The 26,772-nt window shown below is 46.4% G+C and overlaps 1 protein-coding gene across 1 annotated transcript in view; it reads left to right on the forward strand.

Annotated features, from left to right (window-relative positions):
* The window catches only part of GRB2 (growth factor receptor bound protein 2), a 64,028-nt gene extending 39,211 nt beyond the window's left edge, over positions 1-24,817 (forward strand). Inside the window, exons 3-6 of the mRNA XM_061144839.1 lie at positions 12,872-12,969; positions 19,065-19,187; positions 21,896-22,064; positions 22,799-24,817. Of these exons, the coding sequence (XP_061000822.1) occupies positions 12,872-12,969; positions 19,065-19,187; positions 21,896-22,064; positions 22,799-22,984 (576 nt within the window). The 3' untranslated portion in view covers positions 22,985-24,817. The remainder of the gene's footprint in view (positions 1-12,871; positions 12,970-19,064; positions 19,188-21,895; positions 22,065-22,798) is intronic.
* Positions 24,818-26,772: the final 1,955 nt, after the last annotated feature.

The following is a 26,772-nucleotide window of genomic DNA, read 5'->3' on the forward strand; positions in this document are numbered from 1 at the left end:
CAAATTGAGTATTTTCATAGAGTCTACAGTTTGCACATTGTAGTTATTTGAATTGGTTGTTTGAAAAAGTTTTGTGTAGACGTTTACTTAGATATTAATAGCTATCAAAACATCACCTCAGCACAACTGAGGGATTATCCCTTTTATACATTTTCACTTTATTTATGGTGAAGAATAAACTTTAAGTTTTAGATTATGTGGCCTTGAGAAGCGAGTGATATGGCTTGAAATTTGGTCTCACCCTTTACTGTGTACTATATTCTCTGTTCCTGTAAACAGGGTGGAGGGATAAATTTAAGAGTGTGAAAATAATGCGTATGGTTTCTTAGTGTTCATCTTAGAGTCTTCTCAAGGCAATCAGAATCCCCCCACCCTAGGCAGAATGTCCATCTCTTCTGGCCTGGCTTACTGCAGTAGTCCCTTAATTAAGTGGTCTTCCCGCTGCCACTTTGCATGCCTCCCAGATCTCTGTGCCACACAGAAACCAGAATCATCACACTCAAGAGCAGGTTCAGTCCCTGGTCTCCCAGGATCCTTACTTTAGAGCCCTGCAGTTTAGCCAGTTCCCTTTGTCTCTCAGCCTCCAAGCCTCTACTTTTCACAAAACTCCTTTGAATCTGTTATTTCCATTCCAGACCATGCTAAACCCCTTCCCACTCAAGAGCCTGTGTGTGTGCTCATCCCTCTGCTTGGAATATTTCTTCTCTCTCACTCGTGTCCTCCGTTCCCACCCCTAAGCCTGGCTAAGACCTACTCGTGCTTAGGGTTTCCGGTTGAAATGTTACTGCCCAGGTGAGCTTTCCTTGCCACCTCTGTGCATGATTCGATTAGGTCTCCCCAAGGTGCGCTCGCATCCAGAGCTCTCTGAACTTTCTGTCATAACCTATGATGCCTAAAGTTACACAGTTCCCTTCCCTTTCCTGCTGTCAGCTCCTTGTAAGTAAGGATCATTTCCATATTGTCGTCTCCCCAGGACTGAGCACAGATGCTGACTCAAAATAAACACTCATAATTGTCTGCTCCCTGAGTCTTAATATAGCAGTACATCTTGATTATTTGATTAGAATGGAGTCCTAAGAATGGCTGGTCTTTACTGAGTTAATAGGTATGAAAATTCAGATCTTTGATGTTTAAGACTAAATTCTTTTCAGTGAAATCACACACATTTTTATACTCCCACCAGGAACAGCCAGTCATCATCACTGAATATTAACTTGTTTTCGTCTTTGCCAATACAGTCATCCAAAAAGTAGAGGAAGGGGATAGTCTGTCAAATCTCTGAGTGATAGGACTGGAATAGACTGTTTGATCTAGTTACCCCAGGCAGGCCCACATGATACCCCAGGCTTGCAGGTTTCTGGGTTATAAGACTCCTCAGCCTTCCCAGTGGCACTTGAGCAGAGCGGCAGAGACAGCAAGGAAGGGCAGTGGCATGGCATCGCCCTGAAGATCACCTCTGAGAGGCAACTCCACCCCACAGAGCCACATCCAGCCATCCACAGTGCCTGTTACTACCGTTTGTTGCTTAAACGTGTGACCACTCCATTTCTCAGGAGGGCAGTTTGTAGCCTGGCAGAGAGAGGATAGCAAGTAAAGTGTGACTTAACAGCAACTCCCTCCTTTTTTGAACCCCAAATAAAATATAAAAGGGACGATGGCCTTGGTTTACCACACCTTCTTAGCTACTCTGAGTTGCTGTGCTTTTAGGTTCTTGCTCTATTCCTGCACTACTTGAAGTTGCCCTTTTTCTAGTTCCTCCAGACATGAGCTGAATTTTTCTACATCAACCAAGCAGCTCATTTGGAAACTTGTAGCTGTGAATTCCATAGTCAGCTCAAAATCAGCCATTTCCCTTATCCCACTTTCTGCTTATTCCCTTATTATTTACATACATAGCTCCCTTAGCTGTAAACACGTCCAAAGGTAGGGACTGTGTCTCTTCCCCCACCCCTCAGATCCCATTGCAGCTTCCTAGCACAAAGCTTTCAGTGTAGTACTCACTCAAACATGAACCAAAGTGCAATTCAGAGAGGACAGCAGCTGCAGCTAACTCATCAGGACCGCCTAGCATTGACCGGATTACAGATCCTAGGTCTTCATTGCTTCATCACCTTTCTTAGTCCCCTGTAACTATTTTAATAGTAGACAGTTATTTAGCAGCTTAAGAGTGTTGGCCCTCAAGAGTCTTTTAAGTTTTCTTCTCCCAGGTAGTTAGTAGAATTTGGAATACTTCCTGTGATCTGTTTGCCCTGTAACTGTCCCTTTACATGATGGAATACCTCCCTAATCAGCTCCAAAGGATGGATAGAACTGATTTGAGGGAAATCTCAGCCAGGGTCCTGGTAGGAGACACATGACACACCTAAATTGGCTAATCTGAGGAGATTTTATTAATGAGACTATTTACAAGAAAGGTATGGGCAGGGTTTCTCTAGAAACCGCAGGGGATGGTGCAGTGCCCAGAGCTAGAAACCGGGTTACCATCTTGAGGCTTGTAGAAAGAAGACCGCAGAGCAAAGGAAGGGGGAGGCGCTACCAGAACCCAGAGGAGGAGATGACTGAGTCGAGAGGGCTGAGACATTTAGTTGGGGAGTCTGAGACCGTCCACAGAACCCCCAGACAGGAAGCCACCTTTCGTGGGCCTTCTTTCTGGGGAACCAGAGAGCCTGTGGAAGGTCCGTACAGGTGGAGGGCACAGGAAGGAGAGTGTCCACTGGACCTGGAGAGGCTCAGGAGTACCATCTACCTTTTACAGTTAGGCTCTTTACTCATGAGGACTTTAAAAGAAGGAAATTTGCCAGCAGCTCTATATAGCTGTTTTTCTAAAGTGCTTTACAGAAAGAAAAAAAGAATCGATGGCCAAGAGGGAGGCCACTGAGTCTCATCTACCCACCGAACTGTTTTGATTCCACCTCTGTAGGTATCTTGAATCTGTCTCCTTCCCTCCACCGCACTTTCCCACTGCAGTCGCAGTGCTGGCATCTTTCACCTGGCAGCTAGAGTTGGTCTCACCTGGTCTTCCCTCCACTTCATTCTCACATTGGAATGTTTGAAAAAGGCAAATCTGACGGTCACTCTTCAGTGACTTCTGATCACTTTGAACTCCCTAATTTTCTCACTGGAGCTTTCTGCCTGACTGCTCATAGGCAGTCCTTTGGGTGTCCCCTCAAATACTACTCTCTGACCACATTCCCCCTCCCTCCCAGACTAATGGAGGTCCCTGTCTTTTCTGCTCCCTAATCCTACACTTAACACAACATGAATCTACATTTTCAGTTTAGTATTTGTACTTACCTGTTAAATTGCCTGCATCACCTCCACCCTGGCAGTGGGGTGGGGACTTAACATGCTAGCCCAGTCCCTCTGTCTCATGGGATTACGGACTGTCCTGCCATGGAGCCGGATTAGCTGCTTCAGAAATGGAAAATGCTTTTGGAACTAGGTTTTTTTCGGTTCAGAATGGTAGCACCCTAGGTATGAAGATCCCTGGCCTTGAGATTTTCAGAGTCATAGATTCTCATGCAGTTGCCAGTGATTAAGCTCAGTGACTGATGCCTTTTTTTCTATTAGATTCTGTGGGGTGGCTCTTGGGTCCCACAATGACTATAAATCAATAAACCCTATTTAGTTCACATCTTGGATCGATAAGCCTGAGTAAAACTTAATAAACTCTGTTGTCATTAGTTTGGGGCAGAAAAGGACTTTCTTGGAAACTCCTGCTATTTTTTGCTGAAGCAACAGGAAGTAAGTTAGATCATAGAGCATAGAGCTGATGAACCTGAGCAGGTTTGCCTGTCATTAGAAAACAGGTGATTGCTGTTACCCTGGCTTGAGAGGCTTTGTTTTTTTATTTTGTTTGGTGTTTTTTGAGGAGAGGGTTGTAGGATTTAACCTAAAGTTGAAAGCCTTCCGTTAATGAACAAGGACAGTAGCTAAATATATATCGTTAAAGAGTTAGCCATGTGTGTGTATTAGTCGCTCAGTCGTGTCAGACTCTTTGCAACCTCATGGACTGTTGCCCGCCAGACGCCTCTGTCCATGGAATTCTCCAGGCAAGAATACTGGAGTGGGTGGCCATTCCTTTCTGTAGGGGATCTTCCCAACCCAGGGATCTTCACCCAGGAAGTTTTGTGATTGTTTTGGTTATTTCTGATTAGGAGTTTTGATACCATTAGTACAGGTTTTACTAACTTAGGGAAGCTTAACCAGTCTGTTAGTCAGTGGCTGCCAAGTGGACCAAGGGAACCGTCTACCCCTCCGTTTGCCTAATAGCAAGTTGGGAAGTCTGCCAGGTTCCTTCCATCCAGAGTTCTATGCAAGCTGAGCAGAACTAAAGATGCAAACGATGTAACCTGAGGTTGGGGCTGGGGGAATGTAACCTTCCTCACACTTCACCTGGGCTTCCCTAGTGATTCAGATGGTAAAGAAGGCGCCCACAATGTGGGAGACCTGGGTTCAATCCCTGGCTTGGGAACATCCCTTGGAGGAGGGCATAGCAACCCACTCAAGTATTCTTGCCTGGAGAATTGCATGGACAGAGGAACCTGGTGGGGTACAGTCCATGGGGTCACCAAGAGTCGGACACGACTGAGTGACCAAGCACACTTCACCCAGGAAGCTTTCCTGTAACCCCTACACTGGACTTCCGTCTTTCCCTTTGGTGTTTGGAACTCAGACATTTTCTGTTGAATCAGTCCTTGCCGTAGTACCCATAATCCCCCCTCTCCTGGCTTCCCCCCATGGTGTTGCCACAGGCGCTTCACCAGACTCCACGCTCCCTGGGGTGGGAAGGGTGGCCATTGTGTCCTCAGTTCACCTGGCTCAGGGCTTAGCGATCTCATTCCTGGCAGGCTGTGGCAGGATTGTTGAGTTTTTCAAATGCACAGCATTTTCTTTCTGGCAACTCCCTCATATTTATCTTTGTCTCTGTCCACCATGCCCCCACCGCCCCCCACCAACTGCCCCAAACCTCTGTGGTTGAAATCCTGACACTCTTGAGAGCATTGCATTCTTCTGTTGAGCAGTCAGCTATACCAAAGTAATAGGTCTTCTGCAAGTCACCAGATACAGAAGACAGGTATTTTGAATGGAAACTCTTGGTACCCCTTTGGTATATAAAGAGTTTATTTTGGGGTACGGCCTGTGCATTTAGGTTTCACTGCCTCCAGATTCATCTGGGTGGAGTAATGGTTACATAAGTGTGAACGACCTTCCTGTTTTGTTAAAATGTCATGGGCAACTTTCTTAATGACAGCCAAACCTGGAGAGGTTGATAAGAGTACCCAGTCCTTTTTTTTGTTTTTTGTTTTGTTGTTGTTGTTGAATACTGAAATATTTCTCAAAGAAAGAAAAATAATCTGCTTTTGGTTATTCTTATAATTATTCTTATGATAGTAATTTGGTTAGTCTTGTTAATTGTTCATCCTCCTACATATGTGAACATTATAAAGGAAATCTTTCATTTAAAAAAAAATGCAGGAGTGATCCTGAACTTTTAACATAGTCAATCATGGGTGTGTGTGAGAGAGAAAGAGCGTATGGGCGTTTTTCTTTCTGCATCATCTTGACTGCCATTCAGAAGAAGGAAAAAGGTGAAGATCTTCATTACTGTCCTTTGTAAGCCTTTTGCTGGAGGAGTTGTAGCTATAAAATTAACAGCCTGCCAAAGTAAGTCACTAGCCAGACACGCATGCTGAACCAGGCATCTTACTGGTCCAGGAAGGGCCCTTGCTGAGGGCTGTCAGTCGGGACGCATGTAGAGACCTTCCCTCCCTAGTCCGCCCAGGACATACCCTTTCATCAGTCACACTGAAATTTCCCTTCCCTGCCTACCCAACCCACCCTTTCTGCTATTGTAGCTTGGGGAAAGTTAGAAGCGGTAGTATTGTGGGAAAGATTAGGGGTACTCCCTTTTGAAGTACTCCACATGGTGCTTAAGTTACAGAAGATGGATTGCCTAATTCTGTTACTTCCTTTATTTTGCCTCTCTTCCTTGGGGGGAACAGATTCATGACAATCAGTCTTCTTTTGAGGGTCTGTTTAAGAGATACTATTTTCACAATGCGTTTCATGATAACGTGTAATGTGTGGTGCCCTTCTGTTGTCCCCAGGCCCAGCCAGCTCTGATCCTATGTGCGTTACTTAGAACAAACCCCCCACATACAAATCAGTTCCTCAGAATGTGCTAGATGCCATTCTGAGGATTGTGGAGAATACCGGTGAGAGTGGCATGGAGCCAAGCTCTTAGGGTGCTTTGCAGTTTAGGAGAGGACTAAGCATTCGCGTGCACAGTACTGAAACAGCGGTGGGTGAGGTGTGAGTATATGGGGAAGCGGGAAGGCGGGAGACTGTGGACGTGGAGGACTGTGTTTAGAGGTGGCTGAGTTGACTAGCTTGGCAGACTGAAGGGTTTGTTTAGAGAAGTGGGTGAGAGGGACAGAAAGGAGTTGGTGGCTAAGTTATGAAAAGTGGAACGCCAAACTGAGAATAACTTGGACCCATAGGAGGCTCCTTAAGACTTCTTAACAGGAAAACAGTGGTGTTTGAAGTGATTCAGAGCACCAAATATAGATTGAGGTCACACCTGCTCAGCCTTAAACTACAACACCTGGACCTTTGGGAGGCTTGGCCTCTTGATCCACCAGTATTTCTCTTTTGAACTGATCTCCATTAATAGCAGCTGCTTAGGGAGGGTAGCAAGATCTCTCTTGGGCAACAGGAGAAAAGGCACTGTGTAACTGGTTGTATTCAAGTGGGATTATACAAGCGAGGAGTGATTTTTACCAGTGGAAGGTTTAAGGGTTTTCTGGGCAAAACTTAGCATGCCTGTGTCACTGGTAGCCAGAAAGTAAAGTTGATCAACTGATCAACAAACGCCCTTTGGATTTCTTTAGTTTGGTAAATAGAATCCTTTCTTAAAAGGAAAGTAATGTAAAAAATCAAGAATTTAGAGCTTCTTGATCCCCAACGAAATGAATCTTCTGGAAATATCCATTTCAAAGGGAACAAAAAACACATTTCATGGCACAGATATTATACTTCTGTTGAAAGAGTTCATCACTATAAAGCGAAAATACTCCCTTAATGTGGTATCATTATATAAATACTTTTTTAAATGAGTAGATTTTCTTTTAATAAAACAGCGTAATTTGGTGTTTACACACATTTTTATAAATCTGCCAAAATTGAGAGAGTTTTAAAACTTTATATATACATTTCTTCTCAACTTTCTGGTCTTTAGGGGCCCACTACCTGTCAACTGCCTTGACGGGGCCAAACGGCGCCCTGTGTGTCTCTGCAGAGCTGTGGTCTTGCGTCGTGGAGACGGCTTGCCGAGGACTGAGGGCTCCTCTGTGTGCTTGCGTGAGCAACACAGGCTTCTGTGGGGCCAGGAGCCTTAATTATTAAACTACATTTAAGTTGATCATCTCATCATTAAAATTCAGAGTAACTCGTCTACAGTGTGGGTGTTTTTCATGATTTGGCACACAGTAGAGCAAGCAGCGTAGCCAAGATGTTTTTCATGTTGAGCAAAAACTATAACAGATGGAGCTGGTGATTATAAAGCACTTACTTAAAGTGTTCAGAATGAATCAGTGTAGTTTGAGGCCGACACAGTCATCCAAACTAAGGGAGTCTGAGAAGCTGAAGAGCATCCTAATAGTTTCTAATAAAATATGTAACAGGCTGAAGAGAACTGATTTTAAATGTCTGTCCCAGTACTGATACCCTAGCCAGGGCCCTGTACAGTTGTTCTTAGGGTTATAATCTTTAAAAAAGCCTGTGTGTGTGTGTATGCACGCGCGTGTGCTCGTGCATGTGTGTATTTGAAATTATGTGGTAGGATCACCATAGCTCTTTACATTTGTCTTCAAGTCAGGGCAATATTTCAGTGTTGCCTGAGTGGGGTTGGTTGATCTTTAAAGAGCTGGGAAACCTCACTACCTTATGTAGAATTTCTGTAAAGGAGGGACCAGCTGTACTGGTATTTTTATTTTTATTTTTATTTTTATGTGGTGAAAGAGCTTAAATATGCAATCATTTCTATCTTTTTTGTACAAATGCTGTCTCTTATACATTGCTTCACAAACCAATACAAAACTTGGAATAATGTTTCCTGAGGAAGTGTTGAACCCCGTGCAAGCTGTTAGAATGAATGTTGAAAGCTTTGATGGGTACTGTTTTAGAACTGCACGGCTTTTTTGTCTTTTTTAAATCATGGTTTCCTTATTTTGTTTGTGTATTTACAAATGACTGGATGTGTTCAGGCAAGAAAATACTCCCTCCCATATTTCAAAATACAGCAGTCTATAAACAAACTTTACCATTTCCCTAAAAGACACCTTTTTTCTGTAATTTGTATAGAAAATGCAGTGCTGTTCTTGTCACCCAGGATTGGTATGGAAGGAGCAGAGAAGGGAATTACCTACTGTAATGCTCAAACTCTGCATTTAAAATCTTTTTTGAAGTCAGCACAGAAGTCTCATCCTCTGTTTTCACAGTGAAACAAGAATCCCAGTTCTCTGTTAATGTGTGTGCTGTTGGTGCCCATGGACAGCGTTACATCAGAGATACCTAATTCAAATAAAACTCAGTTCCCCAGGGTTGCCATGTCTTTTTGGATCTAATGCTGCTAATACTAAGGCAAAGTAACTGTCATGAAGTAAGTGTGTCCACGACAGTGGCTGGGCGGTGGCTGTGTGCTGGTTGCTGTTGCCACTCCTGCTCATTCGCTCAGTGTCTGACTCTCTGCTGCCCCCTGGACTGTAGCCCACCAGGCCCCTCTGTCCATGGGATTCTCCAGGCAAGAATACTGGAGTGGGTTGCCACGCCCCCCCCCTCCAGGGGATTTTTCCAACCTAGGGATTGAACCCTGGTCTCCTGCATTGCAGGCAGATTCTTTACCACTGAGCCACCGCTGCTTATTCATTTTCTCATTTCACCCTCTCAGTGGTAGGCATTATCACCACTTTATAGATTGGAAACCAAAATCTTAAAAGTGGTTGTTTGCCCAGGGCCACACAGCTCCTTGTTGGTGAGGTTGGAATTTGAACCCATGTGAGACTGTCAAATCCTGTCACATTAGGTGTATCCTAAGGGGTCTGAGACCTGAATCTTTGATCTTTGGCTTTTTTTTTTCTTTCTTCTTTTTTAAACTATTTGAAAACCTTTAAGTTGGCAGTATAAATGGAAATTTGCATTGCCTTTAGAATAGTCTCAGATTGGGGGTGGGGTGGGGGCAATAGTGAATCATGTTACCAAAATTATATAATATAGAAGGGGTGGGAGGAGGGAGGTTCTAGAGGGAGGGAATACATGTATACATATAGCTGATTCACTTTGTACAACAGAACTAACAACACTGTAAAGCAATTATACTCTAATAAAAAATATATATACAGAAGTATAACATGTGGAATCCTCTGAGTTGCCATTTGTGCAGAAAGTTCTTATTTCTGAGAATTAAACTTTTTCACAGGTTAGTGATGTCAGGCTATCATGGAGGGGGTTTCTGAAGCCTCGCTGTGTTCTTTTCTGCTCCCCTGTGTATTTTCGGTGTGAAAAGTTTGTACTGGAGGTGAACAAGGTCCTGGTGTGTGTTGCTTACAAGTAAATTGGACTATAATATTACTGTTCTCTTGACCAAAATATTTCTTTCTGTTGAAGTATGATATACATATAGAAAAATTATATATCATAAGTGCATGGTTCAGTGAATTTTCAGCTTGCAGGTTTATCAGCTTGCAGGTTGAGAAATTTAACTTTAGTGACAGCTCAAAAGCAGCCATTGTGTCCCTTCCATGGAACAGACTGCAATAGTTTTAATTCTCCTTTGCAAACCTCAGATCATTCTTTATCTTATAGTTTTCTTCCTGATTGCGGCTATAATCTTACTTTCAGTCTTTTTGCAACGAGAAGAACAAATGAAAGCTTCACTAAAACTTGTCTCTTCCTCCTCTCATAATCTCATCTCTTGATCAGTCTGCTTCCGTTAAACCAAAGTGTTTTGATGGCTACAAAGTCATCACTCGAGGGAATATAGGGGTTGGCATAGGACATGCAGCTGTTGGGGTAACAGCTAAAAACATTCCTTGGAATTTTCAAACCAGAATGAAAATGTGGTGGTTGAACTCAATCATCTCTTTTGTTAGGAGGTCATGAATGAGTGAAGGGTGAGTTGCCTGTTTCGGGGAAGTGGTGAGAGGAGCAGTCTGCTCCTTCTCAGAACTCTCCTTGGGCTTGATCAGGTCACTTGAGGAGGGTGGGAACTTCACCTAAAGCCATAGCACATTCAGCATGGTCTCTGTAGGCACAGACACGTCTGGTCCTGGTACCCTTCTCGTCTCTGCTTTAGACTCACTTATGTCAGTTTATGCCTGTCACTGTTTCAAGCATTTAAACTTAATTTTCAGCTCTTAAATGGTGCCGTCCTGGGCTCTCATGGTTTGAGTGTGAACGCTGATGGGCCTGCTGGGTGGGAAGCCTTGGTCCTCACTCTCTGGCTCAGCAGGGCCCTTTCTCCTGCGCTCTGTCTCCTGCAGGACCAGTCTTTGTTTAATTTATGGAGTATGGAGATTTAGAGGCACACCGTAGCAGTACCGTGGCTTTCTGGCAAAGGGATATTCTGGATACTAGAATGTTCCAGAGTACTAAAATTTTAGCCTCCCATATTCAAACATTACATTAAAAATAATCTAAGTGTTGGGAAGTTCCCTGGTGGTCCAGTGGTTGGGATCCTGGGCTTTCACTGCCGAGGCCAGGTTCATCCCTGGTTGGGGAACTGGGCTTCCACAAGCCAGGCAGCCAAAGAAACGATGATGATCTTAGCATATTAGTTCCATATTTCCCCACCTTCTTGGTTGAAGAGTGTATTAAACAACAAGTATTAATTTTGTTCTGCAGAAAACCATAGTTCTAAAAGTGGTTCCAAATCTAGGGGTTTCCCTGGAGTTTCTTTTGTTGTTGGGATTGTAGGCATTTTTTTAGGGGGAGGTTTGCCTCTGTCTTAGGTGACAAGAAGAATGTACAGTTCCAAAAACTTGGCGTGTAGCACCTTTGCTGCAGGGTTTTTAGTCACAAACTAAAACTGGCCTTTTTTACCTTACTCTGTCTTTAGGTCCAAACAGGCCGTAATGCTTTATAGGATAATTAACTAGACCACATTTTTCTTCCGGCCCTTCTTTTTGGTAGACACAAGAATCCTGGCCTGAAGCGCCCGTGCTCTCGAACCTTCTGTGATCGGGTGAATTAGCCGTGGTGCGCAAGGCCAGGCAGACACTGATGTCATCGTCTCGGGAGCGCCTCGGGAGCCCTGTCTCCGGCCATCCTTGGTGTGTGGGTGTGCGTGCGCGTTATACTTGCCTAGCAACAGAGTAACTTCTCTGTTCACAGTGCAGTTTTTGAAAACATTTTAAGGGGAAATAATGAAAAAGGTTTTCATCTGAGCCTGGTGGGATTTACCATAGCTGGTTTTTTCAGCGCTCTGTCACGTGTGTTTGCCCTTGCGAGATTTGCTGCCTTGTCTTGAGCCAGTTCAGCTCAGTGACTGGCTGAGGACTGCAGGTTAGCCAGCATCACCAGTAGGCAGCAGCTTTGTGAGACTCCTCGGGTGCAGCCTCCTTTCAGAAGTGAATCCGCTGGGAGGCATCTTTAGTGCAGCTTCACTATTTGTTGGTATCTATCAGTCTCATCTATCCTTTCCAAAGTTGTATCTCACTTTGCAATGCCAATACTACATGTACACCAAACAGTCCAGGTTGTAAATTGGCAGGGGGTCCAGCATTGTTCAGCATTATGAATAAATAATTTTTAAAAGCATTTTACCAGCTTCCTTTTAGAATTTTGCCGCATGGGATAGATTTACTACCACCATACTAGTCAACTCATCAGCATTTTCCTGTGTTAGCTGTTTTGAAGTTGGGCTCACATTTCAGTTTCTCTTTTTAAGCTAATAGCTTTTTAAAAATGCCTTGTACCCTTTGCCTTTTGTTAGAAATCTGGGATTCAGAGGGTGGATTTTATACTGTGCCTAGCTCTATTCTGGTTCTTTTAATACTCTGCAGATGACAGGATCTTGGCCTGACCTGTCCATATAAGTCCGTATTGGAGAGCACCTTCCTTTGAGTTCTGAAAATCTATGTGGTCTTCGCTAGCTCGTAACCTTGGATTGCATCACATTTCTAGGTCTGTTTTCTCTTTGTAGAATGCAGTGGCTCAGTTGTATGGTCTCTGGGTCTTTCCCCTAATTAGGCTGGTTGGTGTGCTTCGAGCCTTCTCTAACTCTGCCTAACCCTAACCCTAACCCTAACCCTTGAGGATAAGGGAAGTAGGCCTTGCTGTGTTTCTTCATTAAAATACGTTTTTCCCTTACACGGTCCCATAGTGGAGCCTGCAGGTGGCAGCGTGACGGTGGCTGACCCACACTTGGGGTAACCCAGAGCCAGTATGGGGAGAACCCTGGGTGGAGTCTCGTGGTGGAAATGGGCTGGGAGACCGCTGGGCAGGGCGCTCTGTTGCCACGCGCCTGTGCAGTTATGCCTTCCCTGTCCCTTCATTCTCTGATCAGTGCTTGCTCTTCTCCAGAATCTCCTCACAGAAACTCACCTTTTATTTTTCCCTCCCTTTCCTTTTCTGCTGAGGCTTTGATGCTAGATTTTTAGGAGCCTGAACCTCTCATTTTCAGAGACAACTTCTCTTTTTAAGTTGCCATAACTCAGCTTGTTGGAAATCACGTTTGGCGTCCATGTGGTCATACTCCAAAAAAATACCTTTTACAAACAAACCCAAAAGGCACTGTAATCGTCCCCGTGGCTTCCCACTTAAGAGCGAAAAGGAAATGACTGTTTTCTCTCCTTGTTTGAATTCCTTTCAGGTTTTGAATGAAGAATGTGATCAGAACTGGTACAAGGCAGAGCTCAATGGGAAAGACGGCTTCATTCCCAAGAACTACATAGAAATGAAACCACATCCGTAAGTTGGGCTCTGCTTGACCATTCAGGGTCAGACACGCCTGCTTGTTTCTAACTGTTTTTGAAATTGAGATCGTCGGGGTGGATGTCATACTTTTTCTTACGTTTTCCCAGGGAATTAACAAAGCACGTTGATTTTCCATGTTCTTATGAGTATACAACGAGAGCATAATAGTCAATAATGGTCTATGTTTTCATTGATAATTGTCAGTGATCTGCAAATGATAAAACAGGTCCATATTTATTCTTCTTTGAAACCTTTGGTGCCAGATGTGTTTTGCATTTTGCAAAAAATGCCAGATTCTGTGCTTCTTGAGTTTTTAGAAAAGGTACTTGTCACATGGTTTGGTATTGATATGTTTGATTTTCCAATGGGACCATGTCTTAATAGTCTTGATACCTCCAGAGCACAGTACTGGGCCTGTGATTGGTCCTCGGTCAGTGTATGCTATAATCACTGCCCTGGCCTCCATTTGAGTGTTCCCACTTCAGAGAAAACAACAGGCTGCTGAGAACAGTGGGGAAAAATTTTGTTTTTAGTTCCAGAACCTTTTGTGTTGCTATGTGACAGGGTGGGGTCCTGGGAGCCCTTACAGGCCACTTCCCTCCCACCCTTCTCTTACCCCCTCCTGTATTATCTCTGCTCCTACCTCAGACACAGTCGTTTTCTTGTATGTCAGGGAGAACTGAGGCTTTCAGTGCTCAGATTAGAATGCTGCTGAGACATAAAGAAATGGTAGATCTTACCTACTTGTTTTAACAACAGAATGGTAAAGAAAACTTTTAGATGACTGCCCTACCTCGAGTGGCAGCCCATTTGTCCCTCTCCCTCATTGTCACTGTTGTGATGTGTCCCTGTCGCTTCTCTTCCCCCAGATACTGGAGCAAAAATCTTTACCTCCGCTTGTCTCACACAGATCTGCCATCATCTTACCCAGGTGCCACAGAGTGCAAAAGGGCCTTGACCGTGGTACAGCTCATTCCTCTCTATCCTGCAAATTGAGACGCTTCCAGTATTTCAATTTTAAAACCACTAATTTATGAATATAATTCTCATCTTTTTAAATATTTTAGTTTATTGGAGTGTAGTTGATTTACAGCATTGTGTTAGTTTTTAGATTCATTTCTCATGAAGGTTATCACAGAATATTGAGCAGAGTTCCCTGTGTTATACTGTAGGTCCTCACGGGTTGTCTGTCTTACGTACAGTAGTGTGTGTACATCCCAAGCTCCTGATGGATGGATATGGTTCTCGTTACAAAAGACTAACAGTGGAGAAAGCTACAGAGCAATGTGAGTTTCTCCCCATAGACGCACCCCTGTCACCAGCAAGTGAAGGGAGTCAACTGCTCCCTCATGGACTGGATCGTCTCTAAGAGGGTGCTTTGCCTTCCATCAAACAAAACAGATGACTCAGGAGCTTCCCCCAAACCATCTGTCGGGTTCATGTTTTGGTCACAAAATTCTTACGCAGTTCTCATGATGTGCAGAGACCAACCTTGGTACTGGGAAGTTAGGTTCTGTAGTTGGTATAATTATGGTATTTTATGGTAAAATTGGTAATTTATGGTATAATAATAATAATTTATGGTATAATAAATTGGTAAATTATGGTATAATAAAATGTCTGCAAAATTAGTAGGAAGTTCTTGAGAGATCACGTCCAGGAAGCCATCACTTGCAGAGTGAGGGTCGGGTTACCCTTCAGTTTGGTCATGGGAAGAAGCCTGTGAATATCTATCCTGTATGATCCAGCACTGTCTGTAGTGAAGCATCTGCAGGGTCTCCAGGGAAACTGCCTATACTTCAAAAAGAACCCAGCACCTTCTGATGGCTCACTAAATGTTTCATGGAGTGATTTACAAGAAGAAAATCAGTCTAATTTGTAAAGGACATTTTTCTAGTTTTTGTTTGGAACTTGGACTGTCTTGTATCTTTGTAGCTATATGAGTTTGATCTCTCCCCACTTCCCCTAAAAAGATACTAGATTCCTTGAGGAATTTTTGTCTTCTGCTTTTATAGTCCCTTGCAACTCATGCCTTGCTTCTGCACAGAGTAGCTAAGTAGTTTTGAATTGATACTCAGACCCAAATGCTTGCAGAAAGGCTGGGACCGATTTGTCCATGACAATAAAAGCCAAAGTACTAAATACTCAGGCATTCCATGGAAGAGATTCCTGGCCCCTTGTCAGTGGACTGATAATGTCCCTCATTTGAGGTCCCTGTAACGTTAGATTGGCGGGTTTTAACATGTAGCCTTGCCTGGGTTACTAAAATGTTGATGCAGGTAGTGGTATCCAAGATACTCCAGGAGATAGGCAGGTCGTCGCCGACTCCTGGGACGCGCACCAAACACACTTCTGCGCTCTGCGGCCCTCAGGTTCGGAGTTGCTCTGGGGACTCTGCAGACTGCATCACAGAATACACCCCTCAGGAAAAGCACAGGGCTTCCTACCTCTCAGTCCGTACAAAAGCCAAAAATGTGCACGTCTGTTCCGCAGTACTTCCTTAAGAGATCCCGGATCTGCTCAAGCTTTTCTGTAAAGGGCCGGATAATAAATATTTTAAGCCTTATGGGCCATGTGCAGTTTCTGTCATGTCACATATTCGTCTTTGTTTGAATTTTTTTAAATAACCCTTAAAATTTTTTAAATAGTCTCAGATTTAAAGTCATACCAAACCCAGACAGATTTAGGCCAAGGGTCATACATAAGTTTGCTGACTTCAGCAGTAGATCCAGTGATAACAAAATCAACCTAAGTTCCCTTTCATTTTCATATTTCCAGGCTGAAGGGGAATTCAGCAGAACATCAGGCTGTAATTTAATATTAAATAAATTGTCTGCAGCTCTAAATCCTTGTTGTTGTTTTTCAGATTGTTTCAGGTGACTTAGGCATTTCAGATCTGACTGTTGAAAACATAGGAAGAAATCATCTTCCTTGGATAGCTGCGGTTACTGGCCTGATGGTTGAAAAACCACTCTCATGCCTGTTCTTGTCTCCCCACTGTAGGGAACTCTGGAATGATAATTGATCAGTAAGCATCGAGTTCAGGCCCCGTGGTACTTCCTTCCCAGACTCTGACTGGAGGGCAGGCAATGCTCATCCATCCAGGCTCTGAAAAAGGAAACCATAGTACAGAAGAAAAGACCACGACCCTGAACTGGGGGGTGTGGTTGACCTCTTAGGCCAGTTTCACGACGCAGAGCCGCTCTGTGACTGGATGCCCAGCGGCGCGGGGTCTGGGTTGGCGTCAGAGCTGTGGGAGAGCGCAGGGCAGCCCCCCCCCACCCCCTTTCTAAAGTTTTTGTTAGGGAGGAAGAGGGACATTTAAAATGGAGTATGACCTAATGCAGCGTTTGAGCTAACAAATTAAACACAGACTGCGAAGTGATTGTTGGCATTAGTGTTGCAGCATGAGTTGTATATACTGGGGTGGATCCAAATATATGCTCTTCACATTAAATGCATGTGGATGAACGCCTGTGGGATGTAATATAGACTTGAATTGGAAATAAGCTGCTTCTTCCCATGGTATTATAGCATAAACCTGTATTTTTTTAAAAGTTTAAAAAATTTGACCATAGCCATATAGTTCCACATAAATAACACCTTTCATTGCGTTCATGCTCAGTCATGTCCAACTCTTTGTGACCCATGGACTGTAGCCCGGCAGGCTCCTCAGTCCATGGAATTTGTCAGGCAAGAATACTGGAGTGGGTTGCCATTTCCTCCTCCAGGGGATCTTCCCGATCCAGGGATTGAACCCAAGTCTCCTGTGTGTGTGTCCTGAATTGGCAGGTGGATTCTTTACCACTGAGCCACCTGGAAAGCCCAAACGTCACCATTGAAAGAAGTTAGTTATAAACAATGTGAAATGCTGAGGAAGTGTACATGGTATTAAATGCTTTAACTGAGAGTGACAGCTGCTCATCACGTAGCATAATACCCCTTCTGTTATGAGACATCCTTTCTCTTGGTGTAGGGGTTGGGGGGTGTTTAGTGAAAACAGGAGCAGACACCAAACTCGCCAACTAATTTTCTGTCTTTCAGTCTGGGTGCTTATACTAAGGTGTGTTTACTTTGTAAAAATTCCAATCAGTACTTCGTATCACTACAACGTTTTGTTTTTTTTTTTTAAAGTTGAAAATAAAAATTAGTTAGTTTTAAGCTGGGAGCAAAAAAATACTGCTTCTGTATCTGTATCGCCGTGCGCCATAAGGGGAAGGTCTCAACACACACACCTGCCTGCCAACAGTCACTGCCTCTGGGGAGTTTGGGAGAAAAGTCTTGCAAGGAAGACAGTGGAGAAGGAAATGGCAACCCAGTCCAGTATTCTTGCCTGGAAAAGTCCATGGACAGAGGAGCCTGGCGGGCTGAGGTCCATGGGGTTACATGACTGAGCATGTGTGCCCGAGGGTGGAGGGAGATGGGTTGGTAGCAATAAAGTGGTAGAACTTAAAAAAAAGGAAGACAGGAGAATGTCTGCCTGGTGGGGCGATGGCTGGCAGTCTATGAGGACAGAGTGTGACTGTTGAGGAGCTTCACCCACCTACCCCTCAGCCCAAGGCCTGCCGAGGGCGTGTGCGCTGTCCGCCCGAGAGCACAGACGGAGCCAGAAGGCACCTACGAGGTCGCAGCACTGGGAGCCGTCCTTTCCTGGCTGGCCGTCATTCTGCTCTGTTACTGCCTGATTTCTCTGGTGTGGCCTTCTTGCCAGGCACTGGAGGACTCACCCTCGAGTTCTTTGTAGGCACAGGAAGATAGGTGGTACCAACTCCCCAGCAGCTTTGCCTCCAATGAGGCAGACACGAGGCTGCAGATTTCAGGCCTGTTTAAAGTCACTAAGGGCAGCTTCTGGATGCACCCTTCTCATCTTTCTCTTTGAATTTTAGCAGAGTGTATTATTTCAGATTGAAGGCAAAAGGAGAAGAGGACAGCAGAGGATGAGGTGGTTAGATAGCATCACCAACTCAATGGACATGAACTTGAGCAAACTCCCGGAGATAGCGGCAGACAGGAAAGCCTGGCGTGCTGTAGTCCATGGGGTTGCAGAGAGTCAGACGCGACTTAGCGACTGAACAGTAATGACAGTTATTTCAGAGACATCTTGCAGTGTAGTCACTTATAAGTAAGATAGCTATGTTAGATTTTATAGCTTTAAAGGACTCTTTGGTACCTTTGTTATTCTAGTTTGCACATTTAATGCATGTCAGTCAGATGAAGCAGGTAGGTCTTTATCAGCTACAACTGGTGTCAATTGCTTTTTTTAAATAGAGGACCTTGTTTTCACAGTCATCCGTCCTAATTCATCATGGCTTTCCTGTGACAAGTGAGGCACCTGTGGCCTGAAGCTGTTTCAGAGATTTCTTCTCCTCTTCCTTCTGGCCTGCCCCATTTGCTCCTGCCCTTTTCCATGACTTCACCCTCTTTTCTTGTGACCCCAGTGAATCAGCACTGGGAGAGGAGACTCTAACTTGCTCTAAATGCAGCTAGCTGGCTCTGCACCGGGTAGACCATAGCATTCCTGGTGGTTCCTGAAAACCAACCTCTGAGCCGTGACGGCAGAGAGAGGCCTTGAGAGGAGCGTCCGCCACAGCTGCCCGCAGGGGCTGCTCCCTCCCAGCCCGAGCCTCTCCCCTTCGTGTGCTTAGAAGTAGCCCAGCTTCTGGGCCTTCTCTTCATCCCACTGTAGAGGCTGCTGCCTTATCAAGTGTCTGCAGGAAGGTCTGTCTCACCCTAAGTGGTTCATCCTGTGCTCAAATCGATAGATCTGGGCTTTCCCCCGGTGCCTTGCTGATGAGTCAGCTGGGGGCCCACTGGGCTTTGGCTCAGGAGGCCCATCTTTAAGTGTCTTCCTCTGTAGAAAGAGTGGCCCACGATTGTGTCTTATGAGTCACTTTCTGGAGAGTGGGGAAGGGAGGAGACGGTTGAAGGGAGACAGTACCCCTCTCAAGCCAGGACGAACGTGTGCTGACGGGAGGGCTGAGAGGGAGGCCCTTCCCCCGGCGAGGAGTGTGCTGTTACGTTTGGGAGGCTGGACATCCCGTTTGCTTTGTAGGGAAGTAGATGTTGACTGGCTTGCCTTCCTTCCTTAGGTGGTTTTTTGGCAAAATCCCCAGAGCCAAGGCAGAAGAAATGCTCAGCAAACAGCGGCATGACGGGGCCTTTCTTATCCGAGAGAGCGAGAGTGCTCCTGGGGATTTCTCCCTCTCTGTCAAGTAAGTATTTCCTGCTTTAACTGCCTGGAATCCTGTCTGCGGCTGATGGACATTGTGAAGCCAGGGGCCAGGTGTCTGGCTCCACACACCAAAGGTGGCAACCTAGGAGAGGTTTTGTCTAAACAACCTGTTATAAATCAGAACACTGTATATTAAAATCCTCATTTCTGGCTCCTCTTAAAAGTGGTCTCTCGCAGCACTGGATTTAAATTCCCATGTGGAAACCGTCTTCAGTTGCTGAGCAGCTGAGCGTCAGAGAGGAAACACACTTGTCAGTTCTCCCCAGGCCCCACCACCCCGCAGTGCTCAGCACACACGCGGCTCTGCCGGCAGCTGCTCACCGGCTCAGCTGCCTCATGCACCTTTTCCAGGTGTCAGCTGAAGCCTGCCAGCATCAGCAAAAGGGGACCACAGGAGTTTGGGGGCTTTTTGCTTTTCCCAGGGGTAAATTTAAATGTGGAAGGGAGCTGGTATGCAGGGGAGAAAGGCAGGGAGTCATACCACCATGGGGATCATGGAGAATATAAACTGGAACTTTGAGAATGCTCCGCTAATCACTCCCCACCCGCGACATAAGGATGTGACTCCAGCTGTCCTTCCCATGTGTGTTTGACTCTCCGTTTCTAGTTCATGTTACAGGAAACCTGCCCCTGCCCCACGCCCACCCCGGGAATCATACTGACCACCTCATCGTTTATATGATGCAGGGCTGATTAGATTAAAACTCAGATCACTTTAATATACATTTAAAATGAAGACTGGAAAAAAAATAAAATGAAGACTGGAAAACAATTTATTTGCCATTTACAAATGATATCAAGATTTTTCAGTTTCAGAAATCAACTCAATATCTTGTTTCATTTTAGGGCCAAATGTGCGGTTAAAGTGTTGGGGCTTTTTTTTTTTTTTTACTGTAGGTTTAAATCGAAAAAATTTTGTGTTCCTTTTCTCTGTGAAGATGTGGGAGGTGGTTTCAGGTAACATTTTCAGTGTTCTCAGCTACATTTCCAGTTTAGTTTGGGTTTAGTTCCATCACGAGAAAATCAAGCCATCTGATTATCACTTTTCCTCTTGTAGCAATGGCTTTTTTTTCTTCTTAATAGGCTTTACTTTTTTAGAGCAGAATTTAATTTATGTTCACTGCAAAATTGAGTGGAAGGTACAGAGATTTCCCGTGCCCCTCACTCCCACATGCACAGAACAGCGGCTTTCTGATGTGCCTGATTAAACACATGCAAATGAGGATCTGGTGGGCGAGGAGCACCTTGAGGTGGATGAGTTTTCATGCTTCTCATTAACTTGCGTTTCCTCCTCTTCCTTACGTCTTACACAGACCCAAGTATAAACCCAACTGTGGAAGACAAGGAATACAGGCAGCTAATCCTTGAATGGTGCCCAGAAGCCCCTGGCAGTTCACGTTTGGTTGTCTGATGACCGTGGTCCCTGCCCATGCTCGCCAGGTGGCCACCAGAAAGCTCCCATTTTATCAAATAAAACCTTTACAGAGCTCACATATTCCTTGCTTTAGAAATAAAATTTGAAACAGGTGTCATAACCACCTCTTAACAGCACAAGCACCCGAGCCAAGGAGGTTCAGGAATCCACAGCCTCAAGTTTGCAAGGTGTTGGGCGTCTGTGGCGGAAAGACTCCTGTTGCTACAGCTCACCCCATCAGGGACCCTGCACCCCTTTCAGAAGCCGAGTGCGATGCACAGCAGTAGAGGGCTTCCCTGAGCCCAGAAGTGTCTTTCCTCAATAAAGCCGTCCTGCTCGTCCACTGTTTTTCTCATGAACTCTCAGTGCAGTTTCTAGGCTCTCTGCGCCTGTACTCAGTGACTTCCTTCGAGCTCAGTGCTGCCACCTGCTGGCTTGGTTTTAAGAAGTGTTTTTGCTTTAACTCCGATGATGGGAGGACGAGGCTCCCATTTGTTCATTTAACAGGTCTTCATAGAGCATCTTCGGATGCCAGTGAGGACCTTGAGAACTCAGCAGAGAGCAGGATGGGTGGGGCCTTGCTTGAGCTGATGTTCAAGGCAGAGAGCATGGTGGTGGTGGGCCATTCCCACTGAACCAGATCATGCTGTTTTTCTGGGCCATTGTAAAGGAGGCGTTTGTCATTTCTCCAGGTGGTAGAGAAGCCTTTTGGGGGTGGGGAGGTGCCTGGGCCTTTATTTATTGTCCATATATGTCCTTTTCTTTTGAGACCTTTTCCGCATGTGTAGAACTGAAATCCCTGATTAGAAAACACAACTTTAAATTCCTCCTGGTTACAGGAGAATTGTTGGAAGTGTATCCAATCCCTCCTTTTCTCACCTTATTTCCTATCCTACCTTTTGTAGTCTTCAGATGTCACACAGGATTTCGGTTTTTTTTTTTCATTTGGCACAGTCCATGGCACGTAGAAGCATTCTGTAGGTTGGGGCTTTTTTTTTTTTTTTTAATGTCTTCAGAATTAGGTTAATAGAGCTCCCTGTCCGGCGAGGATTCTTCCTGTTGTCACTGACAGTCATCATTCTGATGGAGGGTCTCTGGGCACTCTCCACCCGCCAGGGAGTCAAGTTGTGCTGCAGTCATGGTCTCCTCAGCCTGGGAGGGCGTGGCTGAGACACAAGTTCTCCAGGGATCCTGCTTGATGGGCAGGGGGCCCCTGGGCAGCCAGGACAGAGCCCTCCAGCCGGGTCTCACATGCATCCTCTGCCCCTCCCCAGGTTTGGAAATGATGTACAGCACTTCAAGGTGCTCCGAGATGGGGCTGGCAAGTATTTCCTCTGGGTGGTCAAGTTCAACTCTTTGAATGAGCTGGTAGATTATCACAGATCTACATCCGTCTCCAGAAACCAGCAGATATTTCTCCGGGACATAGAGCAGGTGCCGCAGGTAAGCCTCGAAGGAGAGTTTGGGGTCACCCTTAGCAATGAAGAATAGCTCCTTAGGCAAGCGGGTGGTGTTTTTTTTTAAAGGGTTACTTCAGGGCCTTCTGTGCTCATTATTAATTCATGTTAAAAGATTTGGATTTGAAACAGAGTTTTGTGTTTCCCAGAGGCCGCTCCACGCTGTGGAGCAGTGTGCTGCTGAAGTTACCCTGTCTCTAGGATGGGGTCTTTAACACACCCTCACACACACTTTGCCTGGAAGTAGACTGTGAGGAAAGGCACAGCTGTAAGGGGGCGGGGTCCACACTCTCGGCTGAATTCCTGTGCCTCACGTACTGGTTAGCACCAGCCTGTTGTGTACAAGCTTTACCCTTTGGACTTTTCCTAAGTGACACTATGATGAGAACTGAAACTTTCCTCCTCTGGGATTGTAAGCAAAGCTCCAGGGGCTGTTTCTGCAGTTCTTTGCCGAAGCAGTACCTGCGGCTGGATGCTGGGGGCGAGGTTGCCCACGGCAATGGAGACCCTGCGGTGGTTTCCTTCGTTGGTGAAAGATTACTCGACAACCCCTAGAGTAAACTCTGTAAGAATTTGTGGAGGAGGGAGGAGAAGTGAGGGGTTGTTTTAGAAGATGAGAAAAGGCTGGCCCACATTCGTTTCCCCGTCATTGGTCCGCTTCCAGGGGCCTGGCCACGGTCAAGGGTGCAATGTGTATTTTCTCCCTGCCCTCTTCTGCAGCAGCCGACATACGTCCAAGCCCTCTTTGACTTTGACCCCCAAGAGGATGGAGAGCTGGGATTCCGTCGGGGAGACTTTATCCACGTCATGGATAACTCAGACCCCAACTGGTGGAAAGGGGCTTGCCACGGGCAGACCGGCATGTTCCCACGTAATTACGTCACCCCTGTGAACCGGAACGTCTAAGAGTCAAGAGATTATTTAAAGAAAGCGAAAAATTTTAAACACACACAAAAGAATTAAACCCACGAGCTGCCTCTATCAGCAGCCTGTGAGGGAGCTCAGAACACCTGGCCGGGCCGCCTGGTGACCGGCTCACTTTGGTTGGAACTCTGGGGGGTGGGAGGGGGAGTTGGATATAACAATGCCAAAACTTACCTATAAATTAAGAAAAGAGTTTTTATTACAGATTTTCACTGCTGCTCCTGTTCTTCCTCCTCTGTCCTTTTTTCATCCTTTTTCCTCTTCTGTCCATCAGTGCATGACATTTACTGCTACATATAGTCCTAGCTGATGCCAATAATAAAAGAAAAGAAACCACGTGGGCTGATATTTTCTCTATGCAAAATGTCTGTTTTAGTCGGGAAGACAGAACAGCCGCTCCTGTGTTCTGCGTTTTATATACACTCATAGGAGCAGGCGGCCCCTGCCCTTCAGCTTCTGCTGGAGGAGGGAGGGTGTGAGTGGGGGTGACAGGAGGGGTTGGTGCCCCCAAGGCTTCCTGCGAGCCAGGCCCCAGACCTGTGTCTTTTCTATATCCACTTCCCTTTCAAGTGGTGTTCCTGAGCATGCTGTCTTTCATAGTGCCTTCTGCCTTATTTCGAGGGTTGCTTCTGAGTGGTGTTTTTTTCCTTGTTTGTTTTGTTTTAAAAATAAGTTAAAGACAGTCAGCCAATTTGTCTCCTACTCTGTGTAAATATTTCCCCCCAGGGAGGGGAGGACAGGGTAGAGAAGAGGAGACAAGCGAGAGGAGGATGTGGGCGTCCTGCCTGTGGGCAGCCAGAGTCTTTAAGGTTCAGCTTTAACATTTGTAGCCCCTGGAGGTTAAGGGAGCCGGGGCGCAGTGGAACCAGGTTACCGCCCTCCCCACGTCTGACTGCATCTGGTTGAGGGGGGGAGGTGGGGCTGGGTCCTTGACCTTGCAGTCTCGGGTGTTATCTGTCCCCTCCTTAGTCCCAGACACCCACAGTAACCAGTCTCTGGAGCCAGCCAGTTTCAAGTGCAGGAAAGTCCAAGGAGTTTAAACTATATCAGGTTCTACCATGTTCTACACTGGGGGAAATAATGAGCGTTTCGCTTCATCTTTCTGGCTCTGAAAGCTGGGGGTATCCGTTCATGGCTCTCACCTGTATGTCCCCTGCCTGACCCGCCCAGGTGAGCTTCAGGCCACATTCGGGAAGCAGCTGGGTGGTTTTTCATTTCTGCCTTCACAGCGGGCTGTGTTCGTGGCTGCTCCACCTGGCCCCCCGAAAAGGAAGTGTCTCTGTGACGCAGGGGCAGGCGGAAAGAAGGTTGGAACTAGGAAGGCCGAGTCCGTGGCAGAGCTCTGTCCGTCCACCTCCTGCCGGCTTCCTGTCCCTCGTGGTGATGTGCGTGAGCATCCTCTCCCCACCCGCCCCCTCCCCACAACAGAGACAGATCCGCTGGGGGTTGGTGGCGGCCCTCAGCTCCTGAAGTGGTCAGTCAGCGTCTCTGCTGGACTCTGGTCTTGGACCGGACTTGGCCCGGAGCGCCTGGGGCCCAGGAGGCGCTGCCCTCCCGGACAGAGCATCCGCCACTCTCCACTCGCTTCTCCCCTGATAATACGAGGAATCTCTGGCATTCTGCACCTGGACCATTTGATTGTTTTATTTTGGAATTGGTGTATATCATGCAGCCTTGCAGAACTAAGTTTTGTGTGTATATATTTAAAAGAAAATCAGTGTTTAAAAAGACCTTATGTACTTAATCCTTTAACTCTGCGGATAGCATTTGGTAGGTAGTGATTAACTGTGAATAATAAACATACAATGAACTCTTCACTGTATATTTTTTCTTTTTTATACTGCTTTGCCTTAAAGTAAAAAACCTAGAGACTGTCAGGGGCTGGGGATGCTTGTGTTCTTATTTCCAACTCGCCTCACTCTAGGGAGCCACGTGGGTCTCGTGAGCCCGGGGAGGACCGATGCCCACATCATGTTGGTCAGAACCCCTGGGAGCAGGTTCCTGGTGTGAGTCGCCAGGCCCCACCCTCACCTCCGTCATTGAGGGCACCCGCAGGCATGCCTGATGTTTCTGACAGAAGGCACGGGCTACACTTTAAAAACCGATCCAGACCTAGCACTTAGGACCAAGTGTGGCTGGCCTGATTCTCGTCCTGCCCCCCCACCGCCACAAAGGACAGACGGACAGAAGGAGCCGTGTGGAAGGAGTCTCGGTGGTGCGGTGGGCCTCTTCAGGTGACCCTGGGCCTGTCGCCACCCACAGCACTGGCAACAGGAGGTGAAGCAGGACTTGTTTAGAGGGAAAACAGAACACCAAACCTGAGCAGTTTCCACTTGCGTCCTTGGAGCCCAGCACACCGCCTTGCTTGCGGCTGGCCTGCCGGGGGCCAAGGGCCTCAGGGTCCACCCAAGCTGTCTCCTCCAAAGCTGATCCAAAACGGGGCCGTTGGAGTGAAAACTTGCAGGCTCTGTGAGGTTCTTTTTGCCCCCTTGACTCATGGCTTCAGAATAGCCTCAGAATTAATAGGAAAATGACTGCTTTTGCTCTAGTCCGGTCACAAGTGTCTTGGTGGCTGTGTCCCCCTCCTCCGACCCTGGGTCTGTCATTCCTGGGCAGAGAGCGCCTCTAGGGAGGCTCCACCTTGGGACAGCTCAGCTGGCTTTGACAACCGAAAGCTCTGCTGGATGAGTGGTCTCCGCCCCGTTCTCTTCTGAGCAGCCCTCCTGACACTTCTTACCCAGTGCCCTGGGCTTCTAACAGAAGCTCAACTTATATGTGACTGTGGAGGGGGTGGCAGTGAGAGCACCTGCCCAGCCCTCCCAGGCAGCCTGCAGCTCGAGGGGGCAGGTTGGAAGGAGAAAGGGCATGGACCCGTATCTGCCTTTCCTCAACACTGATCCCTCTGAGAGCTGACCTTCAAGTAGGACATCTTGCTTTCCCAAACAAGTGAACCAGCGAACCTGAATTGACAGGCAAATTCTCCAGGTTCGCCCTAAGCCCGGTTGTCACAGAATAGCACAGAGTTTACTTGTGTTCCTTTGGGGGCTTCTTAGACTAGGGCTGGGGAGTTACAGACCCCTCCCTCCACCCAAATCCCCAGGTGGGGCCTGATGAAGCAGGGCTCTAGAAGGAGCTGGAAGTGGGCAGCTCCGGAAGGTTGGGGTTTGGGGATTTTTGTGTTTCCAAGGATAGCTTTCCCGAGATTCAGTTCACTATGTGGAAGTCACCTATTTATTTGGTCATGCCATGCAGATTGTGGGGTCTTAGTTCCCAGACCAGGGATCCAACCCACGCCCCCTGACGTGGAAGCTTGGAGTCCTAACCAGTGGACTGCTGGGGAAGTCCCACAAGTCACCCACTTAATGTAGACCATTCGGGGGTTTCCAATGCAGGGGCTGGGGGTTTGGTCCCCAGTGGGGGAACTGACATCCCACATGGTGCAGGATGTGGCCAAAAATTAAAACGGGGAGGGGGGCAGGGAACCCTTTAATAAAGTAGACCATTCAACAGTGTTCAGTAGTAGTCACAGATGATGCAATCCACTTCAGAGCTTTTTCATCATCCCCGGAAGAAACCATGTATCTATCATCAGTTCCTTGCCGTTTCCCTCCAACCCCTCCAGGCCCTGGCAACCGCTAATCTGCCTTCTGTCTCTGTGAACTTACCTGTTGTAGACATTTTACATAAGTGACATCATATAATATCTGGTCTTTTGTGGCGGGCTTCTTTCACTCAGCGTCGTGTTTCCAGGGATCATCCCTGGGGTGATG

This window comes from Dama dama, chromosome 5, assembly GCF_033118175.1.
Source record: "Dama dama isolate Ldn47 chromosome 5, ASM3311817v1, whole genome shotgun sequence".
Lineage (NCBI taxonomy): Eukaryota > Metazoa > Chordata > Mammalia > Artiodactyla > Cervidae > Dama > Dama dama.